This window comes from Aaosphaeria arxii (assembly GCF_010015735.1).
Source record: "Aaosphaeria arxii CBS 175.79 unplaced genomic scaffold BU24scaffold_15, whole genome shotgun sequence".
NCBI classification, from domain to species: domain Eukaryota; kingdom Fungi; phylum Ascomycota; class Dothideomycetes; order Pleosporales; genus Aaosphaeria; species Aaosphaeria arxii.
Window position 1 is genome coordinate 497,773 of NW_022983488.1, and position 12,131 is coordinate 509,903.

Sequence of the window (12,131 nt, forward strand, 5' to 3'; positions counted from 1 at the left end):
ATCCTGCCTTCACTTCTAAGTGAAGTGAAGTGAAACGAAAATTTCCCCAGTTAAACTCATTGTTCATTGACACTGCCCGCCGCCATGTAAAGTGCGAAGGCAATATTACTTATCGTTCTTCTACCGGTAGATCCCTCCCTTCAATTACTACATAATTACATATCTTTTACCTTTCACTTCTTGATCTTGGTTCAACCTCCGAGATTTTTGCACTTCGCAACCGACAAGATGGCCGTCTCAAAGCCGTCAAACAAAAAGGCAACCAAACAAGACACGCCCATGGACTCTGATCGCAAACCTAAGACTACTTTAAATGGCTTCAGCTTCCCCAAGTCACAGACTCAAAAGGTTGTATCTTCTGGCCGACGCAAGCCAACTCCAGCGTCTAGCGGTGGGTACGTCCCCAAGCGCAAGGCCGTCGACGTGCCCGCTCGCACGCCTCACAGCCGGGCCGCGAAGTCTCGAAAGAAGTCCAAGAGCGACCCAGACTCCGTTTACTACAACGACACGACCATCTTCTCTGACCTGTTAGCTTCAGACCCGCCGTCTGCTGCTGTCGAACCGCCCAGTAGTCCGCCGACAGTGAACGGGAGGTCCTCGCAACCGCACTCATCTCTTCCCAATGGACGACCATGGCAAAAGCCGCAAACTCTGGTAGACTTAGAATCCAAATCTGCAAGTTCACCCCCGGACGTCTCCCTCCCTCCTGCGATCTTCGTCTCAGACAAGGCCTTCCTCGCCTCCATGGACCGCGACATCCACCTCCTAGCCGCGCAGCTCTCTACTCAACCGACCATCCAAATGGAGCTCCCGGACATCTACACATCCGACAACACGCCTGCGCCCTGGACCTCGACAACCCTCTTCCACCTCTACATCCTCGCGTACGCGCTCTCCCTCCCCAACATCTGCGACCTCATCGCCGACACCTGGATCCAGCAGTTCCACGCAATCGACGACGTGAAGGCCCTCCGCATCTGGCGCCGCAACCGCGACGTCGAGGAGGACCCGCGGCTGAAGGGTGTGGTGGAGTTCGTGGGCAATGGCGAGACGTTTGTGGATACGCGCGCGATGGAGTTCAATCCGGTCAGGATTGGAGAGTTGTATGGGAATACGGGGAGGGAGTGCGGGGCGAGGATGGTGTGGGCGGATGCGTTGGCACTTTGTGGAGCGGACGCGGAGGAGGTGTTGGAGGTTGGTGGGAGGCGGGATGGCGAAGTGGCGTCGACGACCGCTGAGGCTGTAGTCGAGGGGTACAAAGGCGGCGGTGTTGGGTGGGAGAATGTGGATAGGGGTGAGGTTGTTCGTGCGATGGAGGACTGGCCGAAGGAGTTTGTGCAGGATGTTCTGCGTACTTCGTTGAGGCTGACAAGGGTGAGGAGGACGCTGAAAATCGAGGAGAGGCATCCTTATGCTTGGTGCCGGAGGTACCACGAGCATGCGAAGAGGGGACTGCCATGTTATAGGTACTTAGCCTGGCAGGAGAAGGATGACGATCACGGTGCTGAAGAGGAGGAGGAGGAAGAGGAGGAAGAGGAGAGTGAGGATGAGGGGCAGCTAGGAGAAAGTCATGTCGCCTTGGGTAGGCTTGACAGCGTCGAATTGGAGGATGAGGGTATGAGCGAAGACAACCTGGACCTGGAAGTGCCGCACACTGCGAGGGGCAAAAGGAACGTTCACTTCGCAGTGTAGGGTTGGCTATATTTGCAACAATTCTAGCCCCTGGGACTGAAAGCTTGCGCAACTGTCAGAGGGAACATGATCCCTTTTGGGACTTCTTATGGAAGGTCCGACCTGGATAATGATTTCCTACGCTCATGGAGTGGTCCTATGCTACGGTGCTATAGGTATACAACACCAATGACTGATGACATGAAAAAAACCAACATCAAAAACAGAATAGACAAAGATATCATGAAGTTCTATAATGAATTGCCAACCCTGCTAACTGTGCAATCCCCATCATCTATACAAACTCAACTAATGAAACATTTATCCCAGTGGCCACCGCCCCTGGCGAAGCTCTGAGATTCTACAAACTTGCTCAGCTTGCATTTGTGATCCTTGTCCGCGCCGCAGAACTCAAGAGGCATCACGCGATCGTTCACGATGATGCGGACGAACTCCTCCTCATCTGCGTGACAGGAGAGCTTCTCAACGTACATCCTGGCGGCAAATGGCACAGTCCATGCAGCCGAATAGCCTTTGGTCTCCTCGATTGACTGGATCGTGGCATTGGAGAGCGGCTTCGTGGAATTGTAAAGGCCAAGCGTTGCGAAGATGGCGGTCATATCGTTGTCGTGGGAGAAGTCGGCGTAGACCTTTCGATCAAGTGGAAACGTTTTTGGGTCCGAGTCGAGAGTCTGGTTGGTATTTGTGTGATCCTCCACTGCTTTCCCTGTCAAGCGGGCGATGAGCTCGTTGACGTAGCCCACGCCTTGGGTTGGACCGAGTGGGTTGCCGTTCCCGTATCCGTAATATTTGCCCAATGACTCGTAGTAGTCGTACTGATGCCACTCATCCTCGGTGAACAGGCGGCAGAAGGGAGAAACCTGGGCGGTCGGCGACGCAAGAGTGTCGAAGGGACACATGTCCATGAGATAGATTATATTGGTGGAGGTGAGCTTGGTGCCGAGCTCGGAATTGATACGAGATTGGATCGCGGGCACAAAGTTAGAGAGCCAGATCTCTTGGGCCTTGTCTCCGATACGATCCAGTGGTCCTTCTTCGAATTTCTTGCACAGCTCGTGTGAGAGCGTGTTGTTTGATCCGGGTCCCTCAGGGATCGAGACATCCACCTTGCCGGGTTCCTTATTGTTCCCGGCTTGCGCGAAGCCATCCAACCACCTCTCTGCGGACTCGACCACACGGGCCTGCCCAGCGGAGCGAACAAAAGGCGGGTTCGCGGCAACGAGGGATGAGTACCTCCGGTGGAAGTGCGCGCCCGAATTCACCATTTCTTGCCTCCCCGCATCGGTCAATTGATCCGCGCCCAAGGTATAATTGTAGTTCCTCAGAAATTCGAATTCGCCAGGGTATCGGGTGGCTGACGTCTGGATCTCGGCGATCAGAAGCGCGTACGCAATGGTTTTGCTGAGCGTGGGATCACGGCCCCCATGGCGAGACAGAACGGATGCGAAAGTGACGTCGCAGCCCTTCGGTGGCTTCACGTCGACCTCAGAGGGGACCGAGAACCATAGCGCATACTGGCCCCAGAAATGTGTAGTCTTCGGGCTGCAGCGGTAGCCTTCGTCGATGGTGTCGCAGGACTTATTGGAGGAGTGATGAGGGCCGGCGAGGGTGCTTGGGGTGGTCAACGAAATGAATAGGAAAGCCGTGCGAAGGCGTGAAAGAATACCTGGCGACCTCATAGATGGCAAAAATGGCAGCAAATGCGCCGAGAAAGAGTGCGCAGTTGTAGATACGCGGTCGACTACTGCTGTTGCTGCGGTACTTGGAAGGGGATAGCGATTCTTTCTCGTCGATGGGTAAGCGGTCGTAGTCGCCTTGGTGGCCGTTGCGACCTTTTGTAGCCCTGTGCCATGGGTGCGACGGCATCGATTTAATTAAGAGGTTGTATAGGGTCGAGGGATGAAGGTTTTATCTATATTAACTCATAGGTGATTGATGGTGGAAGGGCCGATGGCGATGAAGGAGGAGGTTCAGGTGTGAGTACCTGAGTAGGTAGGTAGTCAAGGGTGGTGGGCCGGCAGGCACAGGCATGGCATCCTCGTGGGATGTGCCAATGTGGGTGGCAGCGGGGCTCCCCTACAATGGTGGGGTGATGCGTCAATGTGCATTATTGCTGGAGGCTGGGATATTCAACAACATAGATACAGAGATTGGAGATTTATTAAAAAGCATACTTCGACAAGGACGACAAAATTATAATAGAATAAGTAGTGGTAATTGAATGAATGAGATGTTGTTCTATGTTGGTACTTTCGGTGGATTAGGTTGAATGCCAAGTCTACGGGTCAAAAGCTTAAACGCCAAACCTTATTCTTATTCACTGATAACAACGACGACAACTCACCAACTACGACCGATTTGTACTATTCCACTGTTCTACTATATTATAATCATTACATTATGCCACGAGATTGCCAACCATGGTATCGATAATGGCAAATCGGTCATCAGCGATCGTTGCAGGTGCATCTTATACGCCCCTGGTTTCAGTGGCGGATGGCCTGCATCCACACCGGAAGTCTGGGGATAGTAGTACTCGTGGTATGCCAGACAGCAATACAAGTATCTCGGGTGGCCGAACAAGCACTTCAAGCACATCAAGCTTCGATAGCCGTAACAGCGGTTCGGACTTCGCGTTCCCCGGGGATGCCGATACATTGCTATTGAGCCGCCATCGTGGGAGTGGCGGCGACGATAATGCCTCAATCCATTCGGTAAGCCTTCCTTCTGTTCTTATCGTTTCTATATCTTGTATTATCATGTCCCTTACAGCAGCTATCTCGCATTATGCTCGTGCTTTTACAAGATGCACATGATGATCGAACGATGTATGTACAAGTATTACGAGTGCTGTTGGAGTTGCTATCGCTGTTTATCCTACGCACACGCTGTACGCGCTGGACCACCCATCTTCTTGCCCCTTAGTTCAAAGGGATATGCAGCGTCGTTGCCTGGCTGGGTATAATTCGTTGATAACGGTTGGCGCATGGCGCAAAGGTAGCGTGGATGACGTCGCGTATGGGTTGGGATTGTCCCTCGACTTGACTTTGACCGCCACCCCGTCCAACCACAACCACAACCACATACTCCAACTCCAACTCCAACTCCAACCCCGACTCCAGCTCGTACTGCGAGGTACTCGTACGAATTCTTATTTGTATTTGTAGAAAAATAGTGTAACTCACTAGCCCTCCACACTCATGATCACCTCCAGCCATTCCGTCGCCCACTAATTACGAGTGAACGCCTCGGGGGTTCGTGAAACCCCGCATGCGCGAAACAGATAAATTTCCTCTTCACATTCCCTTCTTTCATTCTGTCGAATCAATAGCACTCCCCTTTCTCTACGTCTTTCTCATAAACCACAATCATCTCATCCATGCCAGCCACTTCTCTCGCTAACCCGCACTAACAATGCCTCACCAACAACAGTCCATGTCCGATGAGCTCCAGCTCGAAGCTCTCGGGCATCGTGGAGAACTGCAGCGGAACTTCTCGCCATTGTCCATGCTAGGCCTTTCCTTCGCTATTCTCAATTCTTGGACTGCACTTTCTGCCTCGCTCTCACTGTCCTTGCCCAGTGGCGGATCGACTAGCGTGATATGGGGTCTGGTAACATCGGGGGTGTGCAATCTGTGTCTCGCGGCCTCGCTCGCAGAATTCTTGTCTGCATACCCAACAGCCGGTGGCCAATATCACTGGGTTGCAGTTATCGCCTGGAAGAGATGGGTACCTCTACTATCGTGGATTACCGGATGGATCAATGTCTCAGGCTGGATTGCGCTGGTCGCTTCTGGGGGGCTCCTCGGCTCTCAACTCATTGTTGGTGTCATATCGCTCTATCACCCATCCTACACGCCTGAGCGTTGGCATCAATTCCTCATCTACATCGCCTACAACGTCATCGCGTTCGTGGTCAACGCTTTCATGAACTCCTCCCTACCCTACGTGAACAAAGCGGCAATCACTTGGTCCATCACTGGCTTTGTTGTCATCTCAATTACTGTCCTTGCGTGCGCTTCGCCGAACTACGCATCCGCGGAATATGTCTTTGCCGAGTTTCTGAATGAGACTGGCTGGCCAGATGGCATTGCTTGGTTGCTTGGACTGCTCCAGGGAGGATTAGGACTGACGGGATTTGATGCGTGTGCACATATGATCGAGGAGATACCGAATGCTTCCATCGAAGGCCCCAAGATCATGATCTACTGCGTTTGCATAGGTACATTCACGGGCTTCATATTCCTCATGGTCATGCTTTTTGTATCCGGTGGTGATGCGGAGAAGATCATATCATCGCCTGCCGGACCGTTACTCCAGATCCTAGTCAACGCGACCTCAAGCCGCGCCGGAGCCGTCTGTTTGTTGATCTTCCCTCTCATCTGCCTTCTCTTCGCGACAACATCCATCATGACCACATCGTCCCGCATGACCTACGCCTTCGCCAGAGACCGAGGTCTTCCATTCTCGCGATACTTCGCCAAAGTTCACGACCGGCTCGGTCTACCGCTCAACTCCCTCTGCCTCACCACCGCCCTCGTCATCATCTTCGGCTGCATCTTCCTCGGCTCGTCGAGCGCCTTCAATGCCATCATCTCCGCATCAGTCGTTGCCCTAGGCGTCAGCTACGCCATCCCTATCGCAGTCAATGTCCTGCAAGGCCGCAAGAAACTCCCTCCGCGGCCATTCGTACTCCCAGTCGCGTTCGGCTGGTTTGCAAACCTTCTGGGCATTGCGTACGTTATCATCACCACTGTGTTATTCGTCTTCCCGCCCGAACTCCCGGTGACAGGCAGCAATATGAGTAAGTTCACCTCTCAAGCATTAAGTATCACTTCGAGGCGCATATCATTGACATGTCGCACAGACTACTGCATTGTCGCATTCGCTATCATCATCATCATAAGTACGGTCCAATGGTTCGTGGATGGGCGCACGAACTTCACCGGCCCTCGTCATGACATGGGGTTGGAAGTCGTGGAGGCCGTGGAGAGCATTAGGAAGGAAACGGAAAGCCCGGACGATTTGGCAAATAAAAGGGATAGTGTGAGTCGGACGGTATGAGTAGAAGAGGGTAATGCAGTTGAGATAATACTTTTTTATGGAATATTTCACAGATCAACATACCAAGCGTTTGCAAGCACGAAAGAATGAGGGTCCTCAAATTATCTAGCGCATAATAACCTAGGAGCCCTGTTTTCACTTCACTTCACGTCACATCACTTCCTTTGACCTTACCAATATCGAGGCAACAGCAAACTCACGAGTAAATAGAAGATGTAGTCTGCTCAGGATAGCCTACAGTCTCGTGTAGCAGGATAGGTGTGGCTATTTGGAGATCACGTGACGGGGAGAAAGCACTAGGCAGGATAAGGATAGAGTAGTTAGGGCAGCTAACAGAGAGAAAGGCATCGTGTACCTCCCTCTAGAAGCATATTAACCCTAACCCTATATCTTTCTATCCTACCTATTCACTAATTACAGGTGGTGCCTGTAATGCTCACCACTACCGAGGCGTCTATACGCAACAATAGCTACTGCGAAACCTTCCCGACAAAAAGGATTTGTCACCTTGTGATAGGGTATTCTGGAGGCCTTCAAGTACCCGAAGCAGATGCTTATTAGCGGGACCTTTCTTTCAAAAGAGCTCGTCTAGGCACCGTCCAAGAGACGATCATCGGCCAAAGCAGAAATGTAGGCAACCGCGATATTTCGGGCCAGATCAATGGCCTCGGGACTATTGTACTGTGGTAGATGCTGAAAAGCCACATGACCCCTCTTTCCTGAGTAGCATTCTTGTAGGAGGGTTTCTGCCAATGATGAGTACAGTCGAAATTCGCAAAAGTAAAGCCCTGCGTCGTCTGAGACATGAATCGGTACATCCTATGACCTCTGTTAGCCGGAATCATAACAAATGCGGGATGAAGTATGAAGGTCACATCCACCTTGCTATCTTCCTCATCCGTCTGCGAGTCGGACAGGAAAACAGATCGTTTCCCGTCCCAGATTTCTCTGGAGACGCGCCTGACGTCGTCGTAAGTGTCCCGGGTGACGCGAGAGTATTTCCAAATGTGTATGTCCCTCTTTCCCGGCCGGTTAACCACCTCTGGTAGAGCCTCCAAGACAGACCAGGACGTGTTCCAGTCGAATTGCGCGAATTCCTATAGAGAACGTTAGTGTTGGAAAGTTCCAGGCTCTGAGCTGTCACTTACTGCGTTACCAGTGACAGCTACGTTGATCGAGTTTGTCGCGGCCATTTTGCGTATGGTTGTGAACAACGAGATTCACTTCTACGTTTTGTTTGCTTCTGTGCAGCCACAAAGGTAGTAACACTTGTTCCACTTGTTTACGCGTCCTCCAACCAACTTTGGTAGTCACAACAGAGCCTTTTTCCAAAGTCGCCCGACGGCAGTCGCAACGCAGTGTCGGTTGGATGGCGTGTGCGCTTTCTAACGTAAGACAAAACAAACCGGTGAAGATGCCTGCATCACCCCACGTTGCTGCTATTGGGGACTGGCCGGTGCGGGGCAGATCAACATCGTGGATATGGATAAATTTGACTATAGTCCACTGTCATCCGAGTAAGTCATTTTCTTGCTATCTTATCAGCACATGCTATGAATGATCCAACGCTACCCACGTCTGCGACCTTGTCACATCTTGTTGACGACCCTATCTACGAGGAAGAAGAGCCATATGAGATATGGGCAGACGATCTTCCTGTCAATGTCGCTAGAACGAATGTGAAGCTCGAAATCATTCCATACTGTCCCCTTACCGATGTTAGAAGCATTGATGAGAAACCGCAGCTAGAGAAGTTCGGTTTCGAGTGGATGCATCAAGACTTCCCGCATCACGCTGGCTTGCACAGCTCAGATTGTGTCGACTTGAAGCCGAGAGAACAACAAAATGTTCTTGATGCTTATGTGGCATCCATGTCCGATTTTCCACAAGAGCAACTCAAATGTTTTCAGGTTGTTTGTTGGGATTGGAGAGTAAGTATTGCTATATACGTTAGAGCATGTTTCCTTACCATTTCTATAGGTGAGAAAATCATTGTTGACGAAACCGCAAAAGTTCCCAACCATCTACAGCTTGAAAGGTCGGAAGGCACATGATATTTGATCAGTCAAGATCAATAGTTCTCATGTTATCCATGCAGGTAGGTTACACACCTTTGGACTCATTCACAACCCAGGATGATCTATCACTTTAGTTATCTTGATAAGCTAATAACAATATGCAGACGGATCTCCTGACTTTATGGAGAAGGTTGTGTCTGCTATTGCCAGTCCCCAGGAGCTCCTCGAGGCAAAGAGTGGGAAATACAGAATTCGTGTACTCACGTAATCACCTCCGTATCATAGATGTGGAATCTACTGAACTACTATATGATACTAACTTTACTAGGCTTTGGAGACCACTTGTTGACGTTGTCAAGACGAACCCGCTGGTCTGCTGCGATACACGGACCGTCAAAGATACAGACCTCGATGTGGTACAGAAAGTCATGGACGATACTGTGGAGGAGGGAATGTATCTGAAATGGAACAAAGATCACCGCTGGTACTGGCAGAGTGACCAAACTCGCGATGATGTACTTGTTATGACTGTTTGGGATTCTCGCAGACCCACCACGAAACATGGTAGGCTCTTTTTCGTATATTGAGCTGCTTGATTCGAGTCCTAACGTTGGTCAAAAGTTGCTGTGCCCCATGTTACCATGGTCCTACCGGTGCCGCTGTCAGGTGCCCAACCTCGCGAAAGCATCGAGCTGAGATATGTTGTTTGGAACGGTACAGGACAACACTTGAGCTAGCACACTTCATTTCTGGTTCAATGTTTCCCACGGTTTTCACCGCTCCCAACAGCCTTCGATGTTGATTCGACTTTCTACCTTCCGCAGCAAGCTTACTTCATGTTCATCTCTTATTTAAGCCACATACCTCTCCGGCGAGCTCTAACTGCACACACTCTGAGGCAAGCTTCAAATCTCACGGGCATAAACAAAACCATGGACATTCCCTATCTGCCCCTCCGTGATGGCAATAAAATTCCAATGGTATAGTCTTATATCGCTCTATTAGATCCATATCTTACAGAAATGTAGCTTGGTTATGGCACAGGAACAGCTTGGTTCAAAGAGGTCGGCGATACGACCTTCAATCAGGAACTGGTGGATGTGGCCGAGATTGCAATCCGGAAAGGGTTCCATCATATCGACTGTGCGGAAATGTATGATACCGAGCAAGAAATCGGGATTGCAATCAAAAAAGCCGGTGTACCTCGCGAAAAGCTTTGGTTACCAACAAAGTCGCCCAAGGTATTGACGACATTGCAGCAGCTCTTGATCACAGCCTGGAGAAGATGCAATTGACATACTTTGACCTGTATGCCCTTTGAATCTATCCATGATAACATACAATGATTGCTAACATAACGAGAAAGGTATCTCATCCACGTTCCGTTTTTCGCCAAGTCCGATAGCGACTTTCAAGAGAAGTGGAAGGCTATGGAAGAGGTCAAAAGACCTGGCTAGGTGAGATCGATTGGGGTGAGCAACTATTTACGACCGCATCTTGAGGCCACCCTCAAAACTGCCACTGATCCGCCGGTGATCAACCAAATCGAGTACCATCCATACTTGCAACGCGCGGATAGCTTTTTACCATGGATGCGCGAACATGGGATTCAGGTGGCTTCATTCAAAGGCCTCACTCCTGCCTTTCGTTGTCCTGAAGGTCCCTTAGTAGGGTGTCTATCACGAATCGCTGAAGCTCATAATACAAAGGAGACAAGTATTCTCCTCGCGTGGTTGATTCAGAACGGGGTAATAGCAATAACGACTACGTTGCAACCGAAGAGACTGGACGACTATGCCAGAGCATTGACCCTGAAACTGACGAATGAGGAGCTTCATGAGATATCTGATGTTGGATCCAAGTTTCATTTCCGAACCTCCTGGCAAGAGAAATTTGAAGAAAGTGACCGGGCATGAAGTCAAATCCTGGAAAAGAGAGTCTACAGTGTGGTGTAGCAAGATAGGCGTGGCTATTTGGAGATCACGTGCTGGTGAGAAAGCGTTAGGTAGATAGCGCCTAGATCAATATTTCTATGGAGCAAACAACGTTGTGTATTTCTATAGCCATGCTCCGTCAACTGCATACACACTTCCGCTGACAAACGTACTTTCCGGTCCCAATAAGAAGACGATAACATTCGCGACTTCTTCTGGCTTCCCCTGGCGTTGAAATGCGCTGGGATCATCAAACGGAGCATCGGCCGGCCGCTCGTGCTCGTCCCAGTACTTCTGCATCATCGGCGTGTATATTGCACCAGGAGCAACTGCGTTGATTCGGATCTCTGCTGCCCCATTTTCCTTCGCGGCAGCTCGTGTGAGGCCGATCACACCATGCTTGCTCGCGGCATATGCGCCGTGGTTTGCCATACCTATTCAGACAAAGTCAGTATGGGGAATCCAACACCACGGTGGTACTCCGCTTGACTTACCCGTCGTGCCGTGTATCGAAGCCACATTTACGATAGAACCGCCCTTCAATATCTTGTTGAGTTGTGCTCTCAGGCAATACATAAGGCCCGTCAAATTCACCGCGAGAATCTTATTCCACTCCTCGTCGTCCAGTGCCGATACCGGCTTAACGCCATGATCTTTGCCAATCACACCCGCAACATTCGCCGCGCCGTCCAGTCGACCAAACTTCTCCACAATCCCACTGATCCAGGTTTCCACCTGCTCTCGACTGGAGACGTCCACCTTGGTGACTGTGAATGGGACGTTCTTCGCAGAGAAGTAGGACTCCACTGCCGACATGGAGGTGCCGTCGACGTCGGCAATGCAGACGGTGCCTCCCCGTTCGGAGATGGCTTTGGCGGTTGCGAGACCAATGCCGCTTGCTCCACCAGTGATTGCGTACACTTTGCTCGCGAATGCCTGGCTCGCCATTGGAAGGAGATTTGGAAACAGGAGGATAATGGTGTAGTCTCTATGTATCGGCCAGTAAGGAAAAGGGTGGATGGCTAAGAATATTAGAGGATTTAAAGAATATGGCTAAGGAACTTGGAAACGATACAAGCAGTGCGCGGCAGTATCCCACGCTCTACTTGTCGATTCAAGATTTGGTCAATTCAGTACTTGTTGCTTGTAGTAATACCGTACATAATAAGAATCTAGGTAGATAAACTTTGTTTCGGTTGTTTAGCAACGTTCACGAACTAAGTGTTCCCCGCCCTATTGCTGAAAGAGCCGACCTAGCCGTGAAGGTGGTATCGGCTTTCCGAATCATCTACCCTCGTGAGTTGCTTCAATTCGTTTGAGAAATTCAAAAGCGTCGATATTGTACAGTAGGAGGTCTGTATTGTTGTTGTCATTCGCCCCGCGCCAACGACCCTGCGTTATTAGAAAAGCTAAGCGGGTGGTT

The 12,131-nt window shown here is 50.6% G+C and overlaps 7 protein-coding genes across 7 annotated transcripts; 4 read left to right on the plus strand and 3 right to left on the minus strand.

The window, feature by feature from the left end:
- Positions 1–77: 77 nt before the first annotated feature.
- BU24DRAFT_474556 (uncharacterized protein) lies at positions 78–1,834 on the plus strand. Its single transcript, XM_033532848.1, has one exon. It carries the CDS (start codon positions 229–231, stop codon positions 1,690–1,692), a length of 1,464 nt encoding a protein of 487 aa, XP_033377430.1. The 5' UTR covers positions 78–228; the 3' UTR covers positions 1,693–1,834.
- On the minus strand, positions 1,835–3,879 carry BU24DRAFT_90774 (acid phosphatase). The gene is made up of 3 exons (XM_033534784.1): positions 3,867–3,879; positions 3,359–3,812; positions 1,835–3,303 (listed from the first exon to the last, which is right to left on the minus strand). The coding sequence occupies exons 2-3, from the start codon at positions 3,556–3,558 to the stop codon at positions 1,977–1,979; spliced, it is 1,527 nt and encodes a 508-aa protein (XP_033377431.1). The 5' UTR covers positions 3,559–3,812; positions 3,867–3,879; the 3' UTR covers positions 1,835–1,976.
- A 1,248-nt stretch (positions 3,880–5,127) lies between these two features.
- BU24DRAFT_437572 (amino acid permease) lies at positions 5,128–6,756 on the plus strand (the record flags this gene model as incomplete). Its single annotated transcript, XM_033530215.1, has 2 exons — positions 5,128–6,496; positions 6,560–6,756. 2 exons carry the CDS (start codon positions 5,128–5,130, stop codon positions 6,754–6,756), a joined length of 1,566 nt encoding a protein of 521 aa, XP_033377432.1.
- A 361-nt stretch (positions 6,757–7,117) lies between these two features.
- BU24DRAFT_429030 (uncharacterized protein) lies at positions 7,118–8,104 on the minus strand. The gene is made up of 3 exons (XM_033529630.1): positions 7,905–8,104; positions 7,638–7,853; positions 7,118–7,575 (listed from the first exon to the last, which is right to left on the minus strand). Exons 1-3 carry the CDS (start codon positions 7,947–7,949, stop codon positions 7,345–7,347), a joined length of 492 nt encoding a protein of 163 aa, XP_033377433.1. The 5' UTR covers positions 7,950–8,104; the 3' UTR covers positions 7,118–7,344.
- A 205-nt stretch (positions 8,105–8,309) lies between these two features.
- Positions 8,310–9,511, plus strand: BU24DRAFT_415441 (uncharacterized protein; the record flags this gene model as incomplete). Its single annotated transcript, XM_033526293.1, has 5 exons — positions 8,310–8,687; positions 8,737–8,794; positions 8,939–9,038; positions 9,103–9,338; positions 9,396–9,511. 5 exons carry the CDS (start codon positions 8,310–8,312, stop codon positions 9,509–9,511), a joined length of 888 nt encoding a protein of 295 aa, XP_033377434.1.
- Positions 9,512–9,706: 195 nt separating this feature from the next.
- On the plus strand, positions 9,707–10,690 carry BU24DRAFT_437574 (Aldo/keto reductase; the record flags this gene model as incomplete). The annotated part of the gene is made up of 5 exons (XM_033530216.1): positions 9,707–9,754; positions 9,839–9,971; positions 10,007–10,082; positions 10,141–10,194; positions 10,237–10,690. The coding sequence occupies 5 exons, from the start codon at positions 9,707–9,709 to the stop codon at positions 10,688–10,690; spliced, it is 765 nt and encodes a 254-aa protein (XP_033377435.1).
- A 137-nt stretch (positions 10,691–10,827) lies between these two features.
- Positions 10,828–11,656, minus strand: BU24DRAFT_497641 (short chain dehydrogenase/ reductase; the record flags this gene model as incomplete). Its single annotated transcript, XM_033534293.1, has 2 exons — positions 10,828–11,142; positions 11,203–11,656. 2 exons carry the CDS (start codon positions 11,654–11,656, stop codon positions 10,832–10,834), a joined length of 765 nt encoding a protein of 254 aa, XP_033377436.1. The 3' UTR covers positions 10,828–10,831.
- Positions 11,657–12,131: the final 475 nt, after the last annotated feature.

What these genes read in the sequence shown, in the direction of transcription:
- BU24DRAFT_474556 (XM_033532848.1), top strand. Translation starts at nt 229, where the DNA reads ATGGCCGTCTCAAAGCCGTCAAACAAAAAGGCAACCAAACAAGACACG.
- BU24DRAFT_90774 (XM_033534784.1), bottom strand. Translation starts at nt 3,558, where the DNA reads ATGCCGTCGCACCCATGGCACAGGGCTACAAAAGGTCGCAACGGCCAC. An exon ending in GCCATCTATGAGGTCGCCAG is followed by an intron (nt 3,304 to 3,358) that starts GTATTCTTTCAC and finishes GACCACCCCAAG; the next exon opens with CACCCTCGCCGGCCCTCATC.
- BU24DRAFT_429030 (XM_033529630.1), bottom strand. Translation starts at nt 7,949, where the DNA reads ATGGCCGCGACAAACTCGATCAACGTAGCTGTCACTGGTAACGCA. An exon ending in TAGCTGTCACTGGTAACGCA is followed by an intron (nt 7,854 to 7,904) that starts GTAAGTGACAGC and finishes CGTTCTCTATAG; the next exon opens with GAATTCGCGCAATTCGACTG. An exon ending in CGGATGAGGAAGATAGCAAG is followed by an intron (nt 7,576 to 7,637) that starts GTGGATGTGACC and finishes CAGAGGTCATAG; the next exon opens with GATGTACCGATTCATGTCTC.